The sequence below is a fragment of the Siniperca chuatsi genome, linkage group LG15, assembly GCF_020085105.1.
Source record: "Siniperca chuatsi isolate FFG_IHB_CAS linkage group LG15, ASM2008510v1, whole genome shotgun sequence".
In the NCBI taxonomy this organism is placed as follows: Eukaryota; Metazoa; Chordata; class Actinopteri; order Centrarchiformes; family Sinipercidae; genus Siniperca; species Siniperca chuatsi.
This window is the reverse complement of record NC_058056.1, coordinates 7475809-7499312: the sequence shown is the minus strand read 5'-3', so window position 1 is coordinate 7499312 and position 23504 is coordinate 7475809. Positions and strand designations below refer to the sequence as shown.

General features: G+C 39.6%; 1 protein-coding gene across 3 annotated transcripts in view; it reads right to left on the bottom strand.

Moving 5' to 3' along the window:
* Positions 1-23504, bottom strand: part of alk (ALK receptor tyrosine kinase) — a 301315-nt gene that overhangs the window by 161983 nt on the left and 115828 nt on the right. For 2 of the 3 annotated variants that reach the window (XM_044165960.1, XM_044165961.1), the window contains exons 2-3: positions 14395-14505; positions 488-649 (exon numbers count right to left, since the gene is read on the bottom strand). In XM_044165960.1, the coding sequence (XP_044021895.1) occupies positions 488-649; positions 14395-14505 (273 nt within the window). The remainder of the gene's footprint in view (positions 1-487; positions 650-14394; positions 14506-23504) is intronic. The other variant, XM_044165962.1, reaches the window with a different exon arrangement.

The window sequence follows — 23504 nt, the reverse complement described above, 5'->3', positions numbered from 1 at the left end:
CCATCACCTCAGGAGATAAGACGACAGAAACAGTTTTCTCATCTTCCAAGTTATGAAAATGAATGATGCTGGGGGATATGGAAGATTTGAAGGCAGGGGCCTACAAGATGTTGCAGACTACTAGCACAGTAAACTATACTCAGCTCTTTACCTGAGAAAACCTTATGGAAAGTATCTCAATAGCCCTCAATAGCAAACATGCAACACTGCTTCATTCTTTTGGTATTACAATTAAAGGTTGGCTTAAAGTCATCAAAGTGAGATTGTTTTAGAACCTGTTTAGCGATAAGTTTCTGCATTGACATAATTAAGTAGGTAGCATACGGCGAACAGAATGGTACCCCGTAATGCAGAGCACCAAAAACTGAAAAAAGTAATGGATGATGCATTCTCTATAAAGATCAACATGGGCAGAGCATATCAAAGTATGAGTGTAAGTGGTAGATTGAGAAAAATGAAATTCCCGTGCAACGGGGGAACGTGATACCTTCGTTCTTACCTTCCTCCCACCCCTGGGGACTTCCTGACTTCTTTGTTTTCTCATTCCTTTCCTCCCGCAGGTCCCCGGCAGCCACTATGCTCCACGTGAACTCTGGGATACCCTCCAGGTGCTGGTCACAAGTTCTGCTATTGCCAGGACATCGGTGATCTGGCAAAATAAGAGGCATTTACATATGGAGACGCGTCTTTGGCTGGTACATTGCTAATATTTACACAAAGAACATCATAAAAAATTTGTATCAATGGAGAAACTCTTCGACAATAATTGAAAACAAGTTTTGATATATATTTTAACAGGGGCTATCATACTGCAAATACTAAACAACATTCATACTAAAGTGAATCTTGAAGCCCACCTTAGTAGAATCTTATTAATCCAAACCCATTGGGAAAGAAAACTGAATGCACCAGAAACATATTTGAATGAGTGCTTTCATAATACCAGGAAAATTGGAAATATAAAACACAGCACACGCATTTCAAAACACCTTGTTAAATCTGATTAGCAAATTATATATTTAATCATATGTACCGTCAGGGGAAAAGAAGTGTTCAATTAAATAAACCGCAGCAATATTTTTGGTCTATTTTGATTGAAAATCCACAGTTTCAACAAACCATGTATTGCGTCTAAACAGACTCAGTGGTTTTCAAACTGTCACAAAATCTAATACTGCTAAATATACAGCTTCATTCCAGATTTGACTACAAGTTTAAAGGACCAGACAGAAAAGTTAACAGGCTCAGGGAGGAAGAACCATGTCAGTGGATATTTTGTATTTTCAGATTTAACGGCCTCATACTTTTGGTTGCACGACATCGTGTTGTGTCAGCCCACGAAGTGAGAAATAACAGCTTTAATAGCAGCCCTGCTCTTGGTGCATAGTGCACACTTTTTCACTGGGAGGAGGGGAGGGGGTTATACAAATGCAGAGTTCATGTAAAAATCGCTGCTGTCAAGAATAGGGCTGAGTGCAATAAGAGTAAAGGTATTACTGCTGTAATACCCTCCCTAAAAATGTGCTCAGAGAGAAAATGAAGGGTCAGCTCTCCTCCCACTCCTCTCTCTGTCTCTATCTTTGTCTCCATCTGTCCTTCCCTCCCTGTGGACAGACCTCGTGTAGACTCATCCCTGTGGCTTGCTAAATCGCTGTTTGAGGAGGTTTGGTCACTTTCAAATGACTTCTCACACTAGGCTCTGGAGGAGAGGAAGTAGAGTGTTGAATAATCATCTTTCTATGTCTAGCTACCAGTTTCTTCCACAATTTTTGTTTTTACTCGATCATAGCCACCAGAGCCACACCAGTCAGTACATGTAACTAATATTTAAATAATTATCACATTGAAGCTGTGAACACTGCCATGCAAACGCGTTGTTCTGATCATGCTAACTGCATCAGGCTGACAGCTGGCAAAAAGCTCACCACAACTAATATAAACATTGATTTATTTTGTGCATGCGAACGCACAATGTGGTTTAATTCAGCAATTTCTAACAGCAGCGTGACTTCGACTAATGTCACAGCTCATGTTACAGCTCATGAATGAAACATCAATGCAAAGAACAATAAACCTGACCGATGTCCTCCCACTTCCTTTCTCACATTTGACTTTTTGGACTACAATAAAATTGGGATTCAGGACTACAAATAAAGCATGTCTGTCAGGAACATTCATGTCACGTAACATATGGAGATAAAACAAATTTGACATGGCAGCACGATTCCTGTTGAGATGCTCGATGTGGCAGCATGGAATACATATCAACATGATGAATAATATACACTAAGCAGGCTTTCGCAAATAATAAAAGTAGTTTGCAAAGTCATTGCAGTGAAACGTAGTAGTCCAAGAGTTTTGATTACTGTTGTAACAAGATTATAGTTGCTGCTCCGAGGAAGTAAATACAGGTCTATGGTGGTGTTCTACCTCTGCTTCACCTGCACTCCACCAGTAGAGGTTTCTGATGGCCAATGATACCCACAGTTTTAGACTGAAGCTACGGTACATACAGATGATATTTTGTCCAAACAACCAAAATCTGCATTTTTGATTTTTTTAAAACATTTTTCTCATAGTTAGTAGGAATAGTAACCTGATAATCCGACTAAATGGGAGACTGAAAAAATTCAGAGAATCGCTGAAAGAAAAAGATACTGAACATACTTAAAAATAAAATGAGCAATTGTGTTTGGCGGGGCACTTCTATCATACTTCAGGTGGACGAGATTAACAGGCCGATGTCATCAGATCAATATAGTAGCGTTTACCACTATGTTGTTTACGAACGCTGTGCAGTGGTCTAGGTGGGCACCACAACTGGGAAAACTTACTTTTTCAGGATTTGCTGGAGAGTCACACTGTGCTTCTATATTGTGCCTGTCTCTAAGAAATCAGAAGCTATTTCACATATTGATTTTGGAGCAAGAGCACTCACTTTTCTTCGTCTGTTTGTAAAAGTTTTGTTTTAAAATTTTAGTTCAGCCTGTAAAAACCCTGATAACACACTTTTTACTGCAAAGCCTGTTAGTGTCAACAGTGCTGTTGTTCTTCGGATAAAAAAAAACTTTCTAATGGGCCGCAGAGAGCATGTACCAGTGTCACACAGGGCTGCTGCATTTGATCTCATGCTTGAGTTTCAGTATCCACTAATAAACTACTGTTACAATAGCGCTTCTCAAGTCAGCAGGACACATAGCTTGCACTGGCCTTCGGTATAAGGAAACCACTGTAACCCAGCCAGTCACAGTCAGTGGACAGCATGTTAAAACTGCTGACAATTTGAAATATCTGGAAACAATACTGAGTAGCTTTTCTGTGAACACATTTTTGTTTAGTTCTATATAGTATTAAGGCTGTAAATACACTGGCAAGGGAGAAAAATGTAAATGGCAGAAAACTGTATACCTACACCACAAAGCCAACTCAAACAAAAGTCAAGATGCCCTATAGCAAATCTTTGACATGCATTGTACACAGAAGGTTATACTGTATGGTCCGACTGCAGTCTGCACTCCTAAGTGGTACCTCTCTCTTTGTTGAGTGCATACTGTGTGGTCTCTTATTTTAGCAGCTTGCCTTTATGTCGTGATGTTTTTTAATTGTTTTTGCTAATTGTCATCTATGCTAACGAATATACGTAAATACCTGCTTTTACCATTTGTTACCGACTGTCTTTATCAGTTGTTTTTTTGTGAATGTGACAAACCAATTTTGTACTTTATGTGAATGGTAAAGTTTCTGACCAATATTCTATTCTACTCAATTGTATTTTCAGCATCCCCAATGCATTATCAAATATCCCTCTCTATTAACAGAGCTCCCCTTAATCCCCTTAAATATTTCATTAACTTACGAGACTTAGAACACAGTTTGAACAAGTTATCAGTGAATTGAGATGTTGCACTGAATGCTTTAAGGGAGATTTACCTAATGAGGTGGCATCAAGGCTGCATTAGGCTGCCCTTAAATTACATAGCTGTCCACTTGAGGAGACAGCTGCCTTCAGAGGAATCATAGCGGCAGTTGTTCCCAACCACTTAGTGCCAGTAAGCGTAATGGTTGCCATGCTTAAAACTCGTCATTTGGCAAAAAAAAACATTGATTCCAGTAGCTCATCGCCACCGGAGACCTTGAGGGCTGATGAGATGTGGAGGGACTGAGAAGTTAAAGGTTGCAGTGAAAGCTCATTTCCTTTCCTTCAATAAATGTCCATGTCGCATGGGTGGAATGATGCAGTGTGTTCAGCTGACCATGAATGGAGGCTTTAAAGTTGCACAGAGCTGGGATCAGCACAGTTGTTCTGACTCATACAGATGCAAACAAACACATTCACTTTCAGTTCGAGTTTGCATTGATTGCACCATTCACTAGGGTTTGAAAAAAAGGTCATCAGTAACTACTGATATTCATGCAGCTGTTGACAACTGTTTTGTTGTTAAAAGCAAAATTTAGTTAATGTCAATCTATCTTGCGCTGAGAATCAACATATGGGTCATAGAGGGTTTCAATATTTTGTGTCTTGGTTGTTTTGTAATCTGTACAAAAATAGTACATTTTGTGCCCAAATTTTACAATGAAACTGGGCTTGAAATCAAATGTGTATGTGTGGGTGTGCCTGCACGCTTGTGGGAGAATATTTTCAAAAACGGGTTCCATCCATACATTTGCATACTTGACACACTCGTGGAAACTAACATAGACTTAAGTTTCAGAGCTGTCTCCTCACATTTTTCCACCCTCGGATATCATACCAATATTCATGTATGCAGAAACGCACTTGGCACACTGACGAGCTAAGCACTTCTGTGAGCTGCCAAATGGGAATGAGAGATATGATTCAACTGTGGTGAGCAAGATGTGGATCTGTCATCCAGTTTCGCCCACCTTCTGCATGTGCAAAGTGACTGAGAACTGATGACTTGCCAAATGACCGGGGACACAGCTTTTACGGCCCATTCATTCACAATCACATGTTTGATTTTTTTCAAAACCATAATATCCTTTGAATATGTAATCATATCCTTTTTTGACATTACTAAGCATTGGTTCATTTACTTTTTGACTACACCACTGCACATTTTAATCAAAGCAACTAGAGGAGCTATTTAGAGAAATGGCAGGTACCATAAAAAACGTTTCCTACACGGTTAGAGTTTTCTCCCTTTTGTGTCTGCCAAAAGGTATCCTTGGTTGCCCCCTAATGTTTTGGCAGAGCACTGTTAATTAGGAGCAGGTCATGACAAAAATTCTCCATGTTCAAAAGTTTGCTTTAATATTCGTCCCCAAGCACAGAGTAATTACTGGAAGCGCTGTTTGAAATTGAATCAGGTGCTCACTGTGAAACTGTAATATCTCAGAGCGAAGAATTTATGTGCTTCATTTTTGTTTCTACTTTAGAAAACCTTGTTGTGGCATGAAGAAACCTTCTGAAAATAACAATTCTTAAATGTCGATGTACTTCAGCTGTTGTTTGTATAACAGGGCTATAATAGGACATGATGTATAAGTAGGTAAAGGTTTATTTTTGCCCAGTGAAAATAATTCATTCCATGATGATTCAGAGCTCTTTAGTAAGCTTTAGCAAATAAATATCAAATTCATAGATGATATATTCATAGATGATATATATATATATATATATATATATATATATATATATATAATGTAAGGAGAGAGCTAAGCAACTTATGTCTGTAAAAGTATTTCTATGACAATATTTTTGTTTTGACATGTTTCTGGTTATGATAAAAGTGCATTAGACTGCAAGTTACAGTTTTGTGACTGCTTAAATACTAAAAACAGAATTGACTGTCTTTGTTAAAGTACATGCCAGATTAAATAATGTTTGCTCAGTGGCTTTGACAGGCATTTACAGATGTTTGTTACACAAGAATTATTTTCACCAAAAGCCATAGTAATGACTTTATGAATTGTTGTGATTCATTCAAGCTGTCAGTACAGAAATTAGATATGTGGTCACTTGTTTGTGAAAATACCAGCACTGCTTTATGTCAACATTATGTAATGCAATATTTCCGCTTGTTCAATATGAGTGAATTGGAATAGAAGCTCAATCAAAAGAGTTGCCATGTGCAGTCGCAGAGATACTATGTCAAAAGGTTTAATTTCTTCCTTCTCCAATCTACACATCATTAATTTTTATTTCATCGCATGTGAATGTAATTCCATCAGTCCTGTAATCCAATGCAATATAAATGCTTCCAGTGAACAATATTGATTATAATCTCATTATCATTGTTTTCAGTGGATCTGTTATTCAAACCCTGTTTTTCACAAGCCCAGTTCAATGGGCTCTCAGCACACCAGGCTTCGATGATAATTAGAGACAATCTATGAATTCTAATGCCCCAGAGATGGTGGTCATTGGTTGTGGCGATGCTCAGGATGCGACGGCATAAAGCCATAAAGCATCATGGGGTTTGCAGATGTAAATCTACAGAGAACGTTTAAAGATTGTAAATCTGTAAAGCTCAAAATGGCCAATTACCGCTTCCTGCATGTCATTTCTTATTAAGAAAGAGGACGGTTATTAAGTTAATTTAAAGCCGGAACCAACCTAATGTGACCTGGCCACAATTAAAAGAAAGTTGCCAGGCAAAAGAAAAAAAGAGAACAGAGAAACAAAGAGGACAACATAACAGTAATGGCCTGTGACTTGTTTTCTACGTCTGCCTACATGGAAGATCAGGGTCAATATTGTTTCTAAAGGCTTCTGTCAACAATGCTACACATAGTATGATGGATTATTTATATGTGCTCGTAATTTCAGCAGCTCCACTTGTAAATGCAGTTGAGGTTGTTAAAAGAGCAGCCTCCCCTTTGTGAATGGTGCTATTATTAAACATAAGTTGGCTATTCAATATAACAAAGGCAGTAGATCACTGTAAACAAGGCCTGTAAATGGTGTAGCCCATACAATGAATGTGCTTGGGTGCTTTAAGGGGAATTAATTCATCGTAAAAACACTGGTAAATCTTAGCCCTGTTAGCAATTAAGCAGAGCATTTCCAGTGGTTCTGACTGTGTTAACAAGAGTGTGTGATTGGTTAATGAGCCTATCACTGACACCACGACCCTGACCTCATTCATTAAACAGAGCAGAGACTGAGCGTTGTGTTGCGTTACGCAGCCGAAGGTCATTGAGATGCGAGCCAAGTGTGGCCATCTTAATTTTGTATATAAATGAACTAGTCAGTTCCCAGTAGTGCATAACTATGTGATTACATGTTATAAAAAATGAGATGCTGGATTTGCTCAGGAGTGCTTTTGACATCGAGTAAATTCCATCTAACGATGTATGTCTCTTTGTGGATCGAGGGTGAAAACTGTGCTGACAAATTTCCCCGTGAAACTAAGATGATGAATATGTTTGTTTCCTGATTACAATGAGATTGTGTCTGGCTGAGCTTATTTATGTATCCATTCGACTTTTTATGGCCTGGGTATTCCAGACAAATTTAATTCCTCTCAAGGGAGTTGGAGCCATCCTGTCAAATACATACAGATGAATAGGTGACTGGCAAGTGGTTTTTGACAAACAGCAGGTATGAGAGGTGTTGTAAAGAAATGATCTGAAACACTTAAAACTCTGATTCTGTTGCTGGGGACACAAATTCATAAGGAGCTGCTTATTTCATTGCTTGTTTTTCTTTACCCGGAATGAGTTGATATTAATCAGTTGGGCTCCCCTTTTGCAAAGCAATTAAATGTGTTCTCTCCTCCCTGGGTTTGAGATTAAGGATGGGTTTGAACATGATCAAATGTGATTTGCATACTGACAGCGAGCAAAAAGAAGAGGGATGTCTAGAACTGCTAAGGTAGATGGAGTAGTTGGCTCATCAACATTTTTAGGCACAACACGTTACAATTTCCGGTGCTCGATCTGAGGGGATCAAAGTCAAATGTCGGGCTTCCCATTCCTTGTGAACTCGGTCCTTCACCTTATCCTCAGCATCCACTCTTCAAAACTACAAAGGCAGCATGCTGACGGGGGGTCAAGAGAAATTCTTCACAACAGACCCTCTAAGGCCTTGAAGATACTGAAGAAACTACTGACAAAACCAAAACCAATCAGAATCCTTTTGCCTTACCGTATGTTAATCATTAAAACAGTTTGAGAGTTTCCCATTGTTCCGGTCAATAGTAAGCAGCAGCAGTAAATACTTGTAAGCAAATTCTGTTAATTTGGTCGTTCAATTTCCATCCAAGGCAGACACTTCTTTTTCAAAATTGGTCTCACAATCCAGAGCATCTCAACAAATGAGCAACTAGAAAAGCATCTGCGGCATTAGAGTGAATTCAGCAGCACAGACAGCAAACAGCTACTACCCATGAGACTCAAACATGGGGGCGTACCATAGTTTATTATAAAATGTTTTTTGTCCATGGGTTTGTTTGCTGGTTGTCTTGTTCACATTAAAAACTGTGCATCTTAGATTCAAGCCAAACTCAGCAGATGTTTCCATTAATTGCATTATTTTGTATTTTTCATCATTTCATTTCAGATACATTTAAAGTAGCTGTTAGACATAATCTCCAGTTTACTCCTGAGTGGGAATGTGCAAAACTAATGCCATGATATTAATGACACCTCAGTGTTTGAAGAATGTCAGTGAGATATACTGAGACTTTGCTGTCTTTTCTGTTGTACTAATACAGCGGTATTTGAATTTCTAATGGTCCTTGTGATATTAAACTACGGTTTTTTCCTCAAATCTGTGGTCTTTCACTGCCTTTATATGAACATTGCAACATATTAAAAACAACTTTGAAATTAACTATTTTTTTGATTTGCTTAAACGAGTCACACATGCAAAGAAGTTCTAATGGGAGCTTGATTCAAGCTATCCTCCACAACATGAAAAAGCTGTGCAAATAGAAAAGTGCACACTAGAAGGGGTTGGAAGGGCTGAACGATGTGCCTCCAGGAGGATGCCATATTTAAGCACCTGCACCACTGCTCACCCCCCCCAGTCTTTGCAAATGTGTTTTATTCCACTGCTGTGTCTCATTACACAAGAACAGCACTACCAGCTGAGTAAGGCAGATGTTCTATTGTAGAGCACGGCAACTCCTCAAGTGGCTAGCATCCATCTGAGTGCCTCTGTTACAGCTGGCAGCCACAGCTGAACCAGGACAATCCATCTCGATGAGGAGAATAGGTCTGGAGTGAGAAAGATGGCGTATGGGAAGGGCTTTGCTAAACAGAATATGGCAACAGGCTGCAGTGCTGCTATTCCCCAAGGGAAGATGAATCACTGTAGATGGGAGGCAGTCGAGAGTTCGGGTCAGCTCCGACATTACTGACATGAACTGACACACAGTGGCAATGAAGTCAGCTTCCCAGCACTGAAATGCAAATAAGGAAGTTGGCTTACCCTGTATCCCCTGTAGCTAAAAGCTGCTAATGGAAGTCAGGAGGCAAGAAGGAGGGAGGGAGAGTATGGGGGCAGCTGGTGGCGAGTGTCCAGTCGTTCTGTGTTGGCTTTTGTGGTAGGTAATAAATGCCAGCGGACAGCAGATGCTGTAGGGAAAGCTGAGATCTATCACTGCAGCCTAAAGCCATGTTCACCATGCCATGTTGTTGAGACCTGCCCTCTCCCAAGCCTTTTCCTCACCGTCTTCTGAATTTGTTCTATGTAACACAATTCAACACGACCTAACCTTTAAAAGCCCCTTCAAGAAGTAAGAAGCATCAAAATGCCCTCACTCTGAAGGACCTTTAACATCTAGGCTTGTGAAAACAAGTATAGAAGTACAGGGCACAAATATTCCCACACAAACAATCAGTCACCATTGACAATACAATATAATAAAATATGTAAAAGACTGCACAAGTAAAACACATTACATTTGTTCTTGTATGTTCAATCAACATTTTGGCAAACACAACAACATTTGTGGTAATCACGATTTAATTTGTTTCACTGAACTGTGCCATTATTTATTTGGAGCATTTACAGTCATCTGGCTTTTATTGCCCAGATGTGATCCTTCCTGCTCCAGCCACATCACGCTCGGTTAACTTATCACAGTACAGAGAAAAACACTTCTGGTTTGCTAAAATACTAGAGATGAGAGGTCAGAGCTGTCATCTCATGAAATAATAGAATATGTAGTCGGCTGTGGGCATGATGGATTGATTGATTCAAAAGCGGTAGGATGATCTGTTGTCTTACTGACACCAATTACTGGTTGGTCCACTGCAGGCTGTCATAGCCACGGGCAGCTGAAGCAAGGTCCCAGGGTTTCACAGTCAAGGATGTGTTTCATAAACAGTTGGGTGACAGTTTGGTGCTGGCGGGACTTTGAATCATCACTTACAGGATGACCTCCCACCCTCCAAGAGCTTGGAAAGCGGCAAAAAAATCCCGCTGGAGCTGTCGCCAGCGAGTGATGTGAATGGGCTTTGAGAGTCGATCTGACTTGACACAGATGCACACATGCACCTTTGGGCTTACTCACACAGATGCCCATACCCACGGCAGTAATATTGGGCACCGGTCTTTGGATCACTTTTCATACGACTTAGACTTGTTTTCTTCCAATGTAAATTTTGACTCAGCAGTGCCAGCTTCAGCCATTACTGGACTTTTTTTTTTCTGCTCTTGCTCTACAAACAGCTGTATATGGTAAGTAATGCTCTTCTACCTTCTAATCATTGTTTAGTCAAAATCTATGCATTAGGTCAGTGTTGAAGGGTATGGTTCAAAGCTCCTAGATGTACCTCTCTGTTCATCCAACATTATATTTACATTTAGAATCGGGCTGCACAATATTGGAAAAAAATGACATTGTGATATCTTTTTTTCCTGCAATATATATTGCGATATGAAAAAATACAGGAAATTGCACCAGACACATGCAGTGTGTTATTCATGTACAGATATACAATTAACAATAATAATTTTCATAATTTTGGCACTTTAAAAGGCTATCCTCTTCTAAGAAACCCCCCTCCTACTTCTACCACACTTGGTTTAGCCCTCTGCCACCTCACAGGAATCAGCTGGTATGCAACTCTGACACAAAGTTGAAAAGTCATCGTCAGCCTCGGCAATCCTGAGTTAGTGGGGGGGCTGTCTTATTGATGACTCCCGAAATATGTTCTACTTACGAAATTATTAGTAAGATGCTATATCATCATCAGGGCAGCATGTTTAATGTACAGTAAATACCATATTCAATTACTTATTACTTATTTTATTACATTGTATTATTATACTGTACTATCATCATCAACCAGTAAACCCACTTGGTACTTGACACTTAGTTTATCTTATACTTATACCCACCTGATACTTAATTTATTTTCTGACCTGTTTTTATAGTGTTTTATAGTGTATCATATTGTTTGCTAGTACTTTCTCCTGCGTGCACTGACGTAAAGGCGAGCTACTGTAACAAAGAGTTTCCCTACGGGGATCAATAAAGTATTTCTGATTCTGATTCTGATTCTGAAGTCTCACAGGATCAGAATATAGAATATTATCAATTACCAGCTGACACTTGAGAGAATATCATCTGACTCCAAAAATTATCTAGACAACACACTTTATGTGTCATCTTGAAGGATATCACGCGTAGACCACACCACGAAATTTTGCGCAAATTGGATAATCTTTGCCATAGAAGGCTGACTTCCTGTTGCCAGTAGGTGGCGCTATGACTAAATATTGTCATATAGATGTGTTTAGGGTGGGACTCTTATCGTACATGTGAAGTTTGGTTCAGATGGGATCATGTACAGTAAAGTTACAACCGCTTCCTGTTTCATGGCGGAAAATCGAAATTTGCTGGGAGTTTAGGTCATGTCGCTAAGAGACTTTTTTGTTCGTCTTGGCATCTTACATGTGCCTCCCAAATTTCGTACATGTGGGTGAAACCGCAGGGAGGGACAGAATTTTTGAAACTTGCAAGGGGCCGCTATAGAGCCATTTTGCTCCGTCCATTTCCAAAACCCATAAAATATCGGCAGCTACACAGACTCTGCATGCACAGCGATCAGTTCGCTATGTGCTCTGGTGAAGAGGTGCACCTGATCAGTTTATCAAGCAACCAAAACAGGCAGCACTCCTTTTCAGGTTGTGATAGGCGACTAGTGGGGCCTGCTTTGGTTGTTTGATAAACTGACGAAGCTACCCCTTCACCAGAGCACATTGGGAACTGATCAAACTCCGTGTATCCAAGAACCCTTAAATCGGACTGAGTTATGTAATATCAGACGGACTTTTCTTGTAGATTAGTCATGGAAAATGAGAACCTTGCGAGTGTTTGAGTTAATTTGCCTTACTTGACATCGCACGTCCTGCATTGTGACAATTGCACACGTGCACATCACAATGTCGACGCTGAAACGCAATTTAGAAGACGCGTGCAAAGTCATATTTGTTTTACTAACTGCAGTAAAGTGGTTGTGATTGTATCTGGGACATACTGCTGCACCAGAGGCTGACTGTCAATACAGATTTGTGAACTGTGAGCGAATATCCAATATAATCGCACAGCAGCCACCCACATGCGTACATCTGTTCGTAGCATAAAGGTGGCTTTTAAACAAATAAGTAAATGATCCACATCAGAGGAACAATTATCAGATGCTGTCGGGGATCAGGATCCACATTATAAGGCAGTAAACCCTGAATATTGTCATTTTAAATAACTAACTAAATAAGTCCATGCTAATATCCTATGTAGGGAACTGCTTTCCACACCTTAATGTAGTTGTGGTTATAGAAGATTAATGTATTATCTCTCCCTCTCTCACTTCACGTTTGGCCTTTAAAGTTGATTAAATATGCAATATCTGTTCTTGTGTTTCTTACAGCTTCAGAGGACTGAATGATTTTGCAACTTTAAACAAAATTAACATTTGAAAAATTGGTTCTTAATGCCTGAATCATTGAAAAGAGAAGAACATTAATACACTTTCATTATTTGTAATTACTATCTAATATTTTGGCCAAACTTTGCCAAAATTTTAAATGACTTCTTTAAAAGTTTTTTTTTTTTTTTTTTTTTTTTTAATAAACTACATTATGGAGATTCATTATAGTTAAATTAATCAAAATCCTCTTCAAATACTTCTGCTTGACTTCCTCTCTTTTCACTCTCTGTGCTGGACCATCGGCCGTCCTGGGACCTCTCTCTCTCCCCTGGCTGTCGGTGCCTCCTTCCAGATGTTTTGAACCTGGATTTTCATCCTCCAGGAGATTCAGCCTCTCCTCTTCTCTCTCTCTCTCTCTCTCTCTCCCCTGTGTTCATGTTGTCCTGGTCTCTCTCTCTGTCTGTTTCCTTTCTCCTAGCTGTGTGCTTGAGTTTTGCCTCTTGTGAGTCTGTGTAGTCTGTCCTCTTTCCAGGTCTCCATGGTGGAGAGGAGGTCGTGTGGCAACATCCCCCCAGATCCATTCTTCATATATGTTTACAATCTATTTATAAAATGTTAGCATCATGAGTGTCCACATTGTGATTTTACTATGTCCTGGGAGAGTTTTTCCTTATCTGAATTGCGGGTCTAAGGATAAAGGGTGTCGTATGCTTTACAGATTTTAAAGCCCCTTGGGGCAAATTTGTGATTTGTGATATTGGGCTACATAAATAAGTGACTTGACTTTGTTGTAACTGTGTTTCTTCCATTTGTTACCACATTTCTGTGTCTGAGGTTCAAGTTGTGTCTTGTTTTAAAACAATATTAACAATAGAACAATAACAGAATTTCCTGATCCCGCTTTCTTTTCGCCCTCAATGTGATCTGCGAAGCATTTTATTTTATTTTTTAATTATGTTCAACAACTGAATAGCTCTAAATCTCCAGTATGTCCGTATTGTACTGCATACCCATAACAATATTACTTGATTGACTGCAGTAAATCTGCAATTTTCAGCTTTTTTTTACATACTGGACAATTTGATGACATGTTTGTACAATATAAATTCTATACACATAGTGACTTTATAGAGTAGGTAAATGTGAATAATGTGTGTAAAAGAAAAAGGGAAAGAGCAAGAGTAATATTGTTTTTTTTATGGTTATAGTTTTATTTTATCTGCTATATTGTATTACTTTCACCTCTGTAACCAGCCCGGTTCCACACAGAGATGACTAATGGCTAATTCTATAAGCACTGTGGCAGGTTCCAGATGTGTTACTAGAAGTTGCGTTCATCAGGGTCCTTGAGTGGGTCACAGACACCCAGGTTTGTGACGATGTCAGGAGCTGATGGTAGAGGCCAGGCCAGACAGAGACGTTTATGTGTGCTGATGGAGAGCTGATGCCAGGTGTCGTGGCCAATTGGGAGCAAAGGATCTTTGGAGGACAGAAGCGCCTTTGCCTGTCCATCTGTCTAAGGAGGGCTGACAACGTCCGACTCACCTGACACGGGCACGGAGAGGTTGGGAATGCTCAGGTCGTCTTCGGCTACCCAGGAGAAGCTCCAGTAGCCTCTAGGAATGGCAGCAGCACTCCTACCAGCCAATGGTTCACCTGCAAAAACAGCAAATATACAGTTTATTTTCAGAGCACATGTTGCAGAAATCATTATTAGCAGTAAGCGATTTGTTGATTTTTAACAGGGGGGACTGAGGGTTTCCCGGTTCGTATCGTTCACCCACGACCAGCGAACCGACTCGTGATTTAGGGTGGCCGGTTGCCATTGATTTGGCATCCATGCTGAGGTCCCAGTTTTTGGCAGTCCAACACACTCCTGGCTCCACTAGCCGTATTACCATCGGTAAATGTTGTGTGATCTCAATTTTAAACCACTCATTATAACGCAAAGCCCTTCCTACCGGCGGCTTTACTATCTAATAGACGAGGCGAAACCCTTGAAGAGCTTAGCAGGGCTTCGATCTTAATGGAGAGTGACAAAGTGAAACTCCAGCTGTACCTGGAATTCATGCAGTTATATTGAACTATGGTGCAGTATTTCACCTTATTGAAAAAACACTATCAACTTCAGCATTTCTGAGTCAATGAAACGTCTACAGTATTGGTACTGCAGATTAATAGCTGTAAAACTTGAGCAGTGACACAATGAACTTGAGTCATATTTTTTTTTTAAAAGTCCAAGGGCCCATATGAATTGGTTATTGGATGTCGATAGGCTGCATAATTATCTGAGGATAGGTGTGTCTGATTGTTTGACTCTGTCCTCACCTTCTAAACTCAGATACTAATTATCACAAGATCGAACAGAAGTCTGTAACTGTAAAGTAGATGCAACAACTTTCTCATAGACTTCCATATCCCAGAGCCCCCCCCCCCCTTCCCTCCCTCTCTTACTTTGTCCTTAGTCCATGGATAATTAGTACACAGTCACAGACCAATACACCACTGCCTAGGAAGGAGACTCCTGCATAAATCCTGCAGTCATTTCAAATGAGCCTTAAAGGACAATTAATCATAAACGCTGCCTTTCATGGTACTGAACAGAGCACTTTGGTTTCAGCCAAAGAAGCCACATCAGGGTTTATTCTTCCTTAGCATGATTTCTACTGACATACAGCAGATGACCTGAGGATGGCCCTCTCCATGAATCAATGTCATAATTATGTTAGGCAAATGCTACATATTTACCACTAAATATTGGCATGCTGCTAGTTTAGTAGTGTTATCATCCAAGGTCTTAAACTTCATTTTCTACTCTGCTAGCAGTTAACGTCCCTTATGTCCTATGCATGATAAGATGTTGACTAGCACAACTGTTACATGTCACTTCTATCCTATTAATGCTTAAAATGTTCACACATTAGTTGTCCTGCTGCAGGTACCAAATCAACAGCTAGATCCTTCCAGATGAAAAGAACAATGTACGTAGGTTAAGTGACCAGCATTTCAGTGAAATGTTTACCTTGTTTGAAATAAAATCCTTTAACCTTTACAAAAGGATGGCTCTTTTCAGCCTTAATGTATATGCTAAGAACAAAGCAACGTGTTCACAAGATAGAAGGGTCAAGCAAGATATGATATGTTTTTTTCATATGAAGTGATTTTCATTCCCAAGTCAACAGGAGTGGATAATGTGACATCAAATTGTCATGTCTGTGCAGATGAGACAAGTATCAATACATACAAAATTAAGGAGTTATAGCACTTATCAGCCACTTCCCCAGCCTAAAAATGAGCTGTTTTTAATTTGAATGCATTTCTTATGAGGACAGAGTTCCTTGAAATGAAAAAAATGGATGAGCCTTTCTCTGCATGAGTTTGAAAGCTGCTGCTAGAGCTGACTGGCTGGTGGGCTGCCTGGTAGCTATAGCTGCTGACTGGCAGCAGAGCTTTCAGACAAACTGATGAGCCACTGGGGGGGCGGCTGGCTTGGCTGGCTGACCAGCTGTTGTGAGAGGAGGTGGCTAGCTTTCTTACTGACTGACAGCTGGGGGTGGACAAGCTGGCTGACTAAGTGGCGATCATAGGAGTGGCATTTCTGGCTGTTTGTGGGGGAGGTTGGCAATATGTTCTGATATTAGATAATTTTGCCGTACTCTGTGAACGGGTCTAGAAGGCCTGAGGCAGGCATATAGCACCGTGGCTGCCTTTGGAGAGGCACTTTACCAACCCATTTTCTCTTTTCCTTGTTTTTATTTTTTCACATGTGAATAACAGGGGAATTGGTATACTGCGTCAGTAGTTGTGCATGTATTGTACCAGACTATTGTGATAAAAAGAGAGCTGAGTCAACACGGACCTCTTGGATAGGAAGCATAGGAAGCACATGTGGGTATAGCATGCTAACCTGCTAACAAAAGCAATTTTGGATAATTTCAGTATACATACTGTTGTCATTCACAGTAATGAATAACCACTCATTCAACTCAGATTAATTTATTGGTTAAATTCAAAATTTCACTTAACAGATTGTTTGATAATCCATATTACCATATTACCTGCTGGTTATGGATCCAAACTGCCAAACAACAAGTGAAAGCATCCAATGGGCTTTATAGTTGAGGGAAGACTGTACCATGCTGAGTACAGAGGGGATTTTTCATTGTTCCAAAGTTTTTAAACAACCTATATTGTTAATGTTTCTATGTTAGGACAATTAGAATAATGAATATAAATGGTTTTGTTGTTTTTACATAAAAATGTTATTTGAATGGCTTCTGAACTAGCTTTGGTTGGACTGTAGGAGGAGCAGTGCAAGTGCAAGTACTGGAAGCTAGGCCATGGGCCTAGCCTAACATCTATTTTATTGACTGATGGGTTTCCTTATGTTCTTTAGAAAAGTTTTATACGTTTTTTTTTGTCCCAACCTCACCAAAACCGGTCTAAACTGTTTGTTTATATGATGGAAACATACACCGGCTGAAGATTATTCCGGCCTCAGTGTTCTCTCTCGCTCCAATTCTTTACAGTATTAAACAGTAAATGACCTCTCAGACATCTGAAGGGAGCTTGGAGTAGAACCATCTTTGCGTTAAAAAGGAGCGAGTTAAAGTGGTTCAGGTGTCTGGGCAGGTTGCGTCCTGTGTCTCCTGTTGATGCTATTTTGGACCTGTCTGACTGGGAGGAGACAGCAGAGCAGACCCAGAACACGCTGGAGGGATTACATAGCGTACTGTATCTTGGATGGCCTGGAAACACCTCAGAAGGCCTCAGAAAGAGCTAGAGGATGCGGCTGGGAAGGAGAGCGTCTAGGTTACCTTGGTCCGCCTGCTGCCACCCCAACCTCGACACAGAGCGGAAAATTGATGAATGGATGGATTTGCATTTAAATTGGATTCATCATTTTGAGAGTTTTTGTGAGTTTTGTGATTTTCTCACTGCTGAGTTAGTTTTTTTTTTTAAAAGTTGGTTGATGTCTTCAGCCCTCATTTCATGTGACTGAAACTACAGGCCATGGAGAAAGAAGTACGTAGAATACGGCTAACACAACCTTACATCTATGCACATAATGATGAGTGTACGATGAGTTAGAGGCAGTTATGCACTTTTAAATTGATCAAATCAGTACTATTGTGCTACCATTTTTGTAAAAGAATTATGCTATACAACCAATTCCATTTCATTTCCTACAAATAAAAATCAATGTTAAAGGTGTGAATATGATAATTCTTCTCCTTATTTTGGCTGAATATACTTTGTGATGGTCTTTTAATGACTGGCTGTGGAAATGAACGTGACGTAAAATAAAGCCCTACTCTAATCCAAGTTTGCTTTCACAAGCTGATTCCAGATATGCAGGTCTAATCAGGATATTGTGTTTATATGCAAAGCTAAGCAATATTTTCCCTGCCTATTGAAATCTGTGGCCAACTAAGTGCTACAGTTTGAGCTAAGCTCCAACTAACCAAAATTAATTATAATGGGAATCATGGGATTTTATTGGAAATTCATCTAATAGGACAAAAATTTGGGTGTCATGTATAAATTATGAAATTGGTGTGACAGATTCTTGTTTCCACAGCTGAATCCAATTTATTAATCAAATCACTGCTCATTTAGATGTGACAATTTCATAAATCAGACACGGAGAGGTAAATATGTTGAGGTGAGTGAATCTGAGCTAATTTTGAGGCAAAGTTTAATAAATTAAGGCAGGAGTTTCTCTAATTAAACTTTTTTTCAATGTGAAATCTTAAAAGATAACATGTCAACACAACTTTACATAAAGATTTATTTCCCATGTGTCTTCAAATAATTTATCTGTTTTTTTTTTTTTTTTTTTTCTGTCTGGCCTGTGCCAATGAAAATTCTAGCTGTGATAATGTCATCAAAATGTATTCATGGAAAACATTACTTTTGGCAACCCTGTCACCCACACGAGTATGGCCACGACAGACACATGCACTCCTGTGCACACGGTCGGCACTCCATGTACAATTCACTACTACAGAGGAGAGTTAACTCGGCTCAGTGAGCAGTCTAATTCTGTCCCACCCACATTCTGAAATCCTTCAAATGCTTAGTGGATTAATCAATGAGGCTTGACTCAACTTGTCACTTAAACATGGCTTGCATGCATGGACATACATCTCTCTCAGTCTTGTACATCCCTCTGTTTTTTTTTTTTTTGACTCTCAATCACACAAAATGTCCGTGCCCACGTTTTGCTTTAGTGAGATTGAAGCGGATAGTTCCAAAGGCCTGCGAAATCCTTAAAAATATGGGGCACTGATGCACAGGGGGGAGACACACAGGGAGAACAGCTCGGAAGGTAGGAGAGGAACAAACACTTTTGAGGGGACAGTACTATATACATGATGTATGTGGTGCTTGTGGGCTTTGTTTCATGATAGTGCAATGATACAGAAATGAAGCCAATTACCCATGAAAAGGCGTGGGAGGGTACGGTGTAGTGGTAGTGGATCTGTAGGTCTAAGCAAGACCTGGCACTGGAATCGCATGGATTCTGAAATGTTTGCACTCAGGTTAAATAGACGTTTCTAATATGTTGGTCATAGAAGCTTGCCTTGCGCTTATGAGCCTTGGTGGGGTGAGAAGATCGAGCTTAACAAAGACGTTTGGAAATGTAATGAAACACAACTGGACTATCAAGTGATGGCAGCTAATTAAAAGGGAAATGAGGAAGCCATCCGTTTACGCTGCTGGATTTTCATACTCCTTGGCCTTCTGCATCACAATTGTCCTCTTCTTTTTGCCCCTTAATTAAAGATTTACCTTGGGATACATACATTACTGCCTAAATAAATTGATTACCTGTCCAGCCCAGTGACGCGTCATTAAATGCTCGTCTAAGTCTGCCAGCACCACATCAGGCAGCTGAGGCCTGGAATTGGCTGCTCTCTCTCTCTGCTACAAAAGACTGCATTGATTTCCATCAGAGGAGCCCTCATGTCCACTAAGCACTCCGACTTTCGCTAAGACCTTCGCAGAATTCTACACACGTTGCTCCCCAACCTCAAAACATGCGTGTGTGTACACAGTCATTGGCACACACACTTTTCTCCGGCGACATCTACCAACAGAGCCAAGGCAGTAACCACTTCTCCAATTAAACAAGAGTATGGTAACTTTAAATAATTCATAAATGTCTCATCTACATTAATAGAGGTGTCAAGTTTTTCTAAGGCTTAAGTCTCATTCTAACAACTAGCATCCAGGGTTAAACAGGGTTAAATAGAAGAGGCAGATTTAAAGTGTTCATTTTAATATGCCACCTACCGTGCTTGTTGTTAGCTTCAAGTGGGGGATAAGTTGTTTCTAAGAGGCTTTCTGCGTTTGTCATGAGATGTTGGTACATGAATCTTTCTGGCATAAACCCTGTCTTGTAAACAAGCAGGGATTTCGATTCAACTGTAGGATGCAGCTTATTAACTCAGAGTGCTGCCCGTGAAACCTCACTTAAGGCCTGCAATAATGCAACCTCTTCTCTGCAGAAAGAGGCTATCTCAGCAAACTCACTTCTCCCTCTTGGATAGCTGTCACTGAATTTTAAAAGCAAGACGACAGCATGGACTACAACCTGCAGAGAGTAATAATGGTTGACATAATGAGCAAGAATGAGAAGATTTTGGAATTAAAATGTTGAAAGAAAAATTAGATTGACTCTAACAGAGTATAATATACAGTAGTTTAATATTGTAAATGTTCTACTCTAGCTGAATAGAGTTCATGAATAGTGTCACATGAAAATCCTCTCTCTTAAGTGCTTGCTTTGGATGGTAGACATGCAGCTTCTGTAAATGAGCTGCAAATGCAGGAAACTTTGCAATGATCAGAGACAGTTTCACAACATATGATGAAATATCATCTATGCCAAACACCAACCCCTGAAATACCATCACAAGAATGCCTTCTGACAGCACTTAAGAGGCTCCCCTAAGTAATGTATGCTCATTTGACATGTGTACCTGGAATTCAGAGTAAGATCAAGCACTGTTTTGTCTCTCAAGGCAAACACCAAATTATTTTATCAAAGAAATGAATCATAAGGCTTCAGTCTGAAGCCATTATCCAGGGTAAGAAAGGGCTGCGCAGTGACAATGGAGATGTCGGCTGGGCTTCACTGATGCTCATTAAAGAAAATGATTTTGCTGTTGAACACTGATGCCCTTTTTCTTTGAGGCTTTGCTACACCAGTTGTGCTCTCAAACATACAGCAACACGTCTTAACGTAGCAGGCAGCCCAGTATTCACAAATAATACATACAAATGACTCATTCAAAGATATAGAGGGGTATCTAAAGTTGCAGAAAAAGTTCTCCAATCTCATTTGCTATGCTCTATAAAATAGTTTGTGGCCACAGGGTCTCTGATTTAATGGTGGAAGCACTAATTTAATTAATTATGTAAGATGCCTCCCCTTTTATGCATATGTTTATTGTGCATGGCCCACTGTGAGCGCCTGCATTCCCTTCTGTGGAAGTGCGAGGATTTGTCAAAATATTAGTCTCCCCATATTAATTTAGGCCCTAGCAACACCACAGAGGCAAGATATCTTGTGATCCACTGAGTCATACTCATACCCATCACATAATGATGGTGGACCATAGAAGTGTAGTGTGGCCATATGTCAATGTGAGACTACTGCTTTAACAAAGCTTTAGAACACGCCATTGAATCATGTCTCTCACGATTTTCCAGATGTAGATTTTTCATACCATTTGTTCCTTAAATATTAAAAAAAAAAAAATCACTAATAATATTTGCAAATAACTGTTTTAAGAAATGTTTTGAAGGAAAATACTCCTACAGCAATGCAATCTCCTTTTAATAAATTACCCGTCTGCAGCACGTCATGTTTAATTCACAACCGTACCTTTTACACTGGCTAGCTGCTAGGTAAGCCTGTGGGAAATGTAGTCCTTTATAAGCAACTCAGGAACAAAACAATTATATTAGCATCTGCTAATATACTTCCCTTCCTCCATTCTGATAGCTAATGCTGGGTCAACATACAGTAAAATTTTAAATGGAATGGCTAATAAACGAACTGCCTGATAAACTCAGGGGGGATTTTAATTCTGGAACCTGCTGTTTGAGCTACAGTATATAACATAAATTACAGAGCTCATCATCTCTTCCTTGACTTCAAAGTGTTTGACCATGATGTTGGGGTGTTTGTTTTGTTACATCATCAAAGCACCCACCAAGCAAGATCTGAATTGGCCTTACTCAATGACTGAGGCATTGATCAGTTTTGTAGCTCCCCTATTACCCAGGAGATAACTGACATACTGGTGCGTGTGAGTATAATAAACTAGCTAGTTTGATATTTCATGCACATATGAATCATTCATCAAAGAGCAAGTTTCAAAGCCCACTCTGTGCACAAGAGGTGATAATCATAAAGGTGAAATTACTTTAGTTTCCCATGGATAACACCGACTGAGCTATTACCACTTTCTGGGGCACAAGATCAGAAACACACATGCAATGAGAGTGAAAAGAACAAGTTAAGGTTACAATTACACACACCTTTAGCAAGTGTTTTATGCATGCTGATGCAGAAGTAAATATAACAGCACAGCAGAACAATACTACTGCTCTTGGCTCTAACCTAGCTATAACACATGTAGTGCTCCTCATTCCTCACTACAGGGAGTTTTTTTGCAAAACACCCAGAAACCAAATGTAGGGATGAACTATGAACAAATCACACACAGACACACATTATGCTCCTGGATGACAAACTGAAATATTCTATTCTATGTGTCTTCTTCCAACTTTAACAAAAGGAGACAAAGCTGTCTACCTCTGTCTGTCTTTAGAGGGCTCTGTCACTATAAACAACATGAAACAGCCAACATGAAGCCTTAAATATAAATCAGCAACATTTTATTTGAAGGTGGATTCATAAGACTGACATGACACCATCATAACCATGACATGACACCTGTCATGAATGTGAAGGAGTCTTTATGAAGTTTTATGACTGTTGTCATTAAGTCAGTTATGTCACTTTTAATGCAAAATGACAACTTGACATTAACCAAGAAAACATAACCATGCCATAGCAGGCCTAATTATCAAACTTAAAGAAACAATTTAGCTTTATGTGTTAACATTACATTATACTGTCAAATAATGTGGCAATAAACCATCATAAACACTCTTTCATGTCCATGACAGGTGTCATATCATGGTTATGACGGTGTCATGTCAGTCTTATGAAGCCACCTTCAAATAAAGTGTTACCTATAAATCTACATTAACCTCAATCACAGTCACCAGCCAGCTGATTACAGAGTGGGCATCTGTTAGCTCAAAGATATTTAATGCAATGTGATGCTAAATAAACATTTCCTTTAGTATGCAAAGGGATACTTCAGAAGGAATTCTATATTATAATCACTGAAACTTTCACATTTTTAAACACATTCCATGGGTTCAAGGCTAGCAGTTACAACACACTGACCAAACCCAACTACAGCCTCCATACAATGTGCTCCACGATCATTAACTGACTAATTAGAACTAATTAATCATGAAACAGTCGTATAATCTTATTTTTTAAACATGCAATCCAACCATAGCTGTTCACCTACATTATAATAAAAAAAAGTTCACTCATAAAC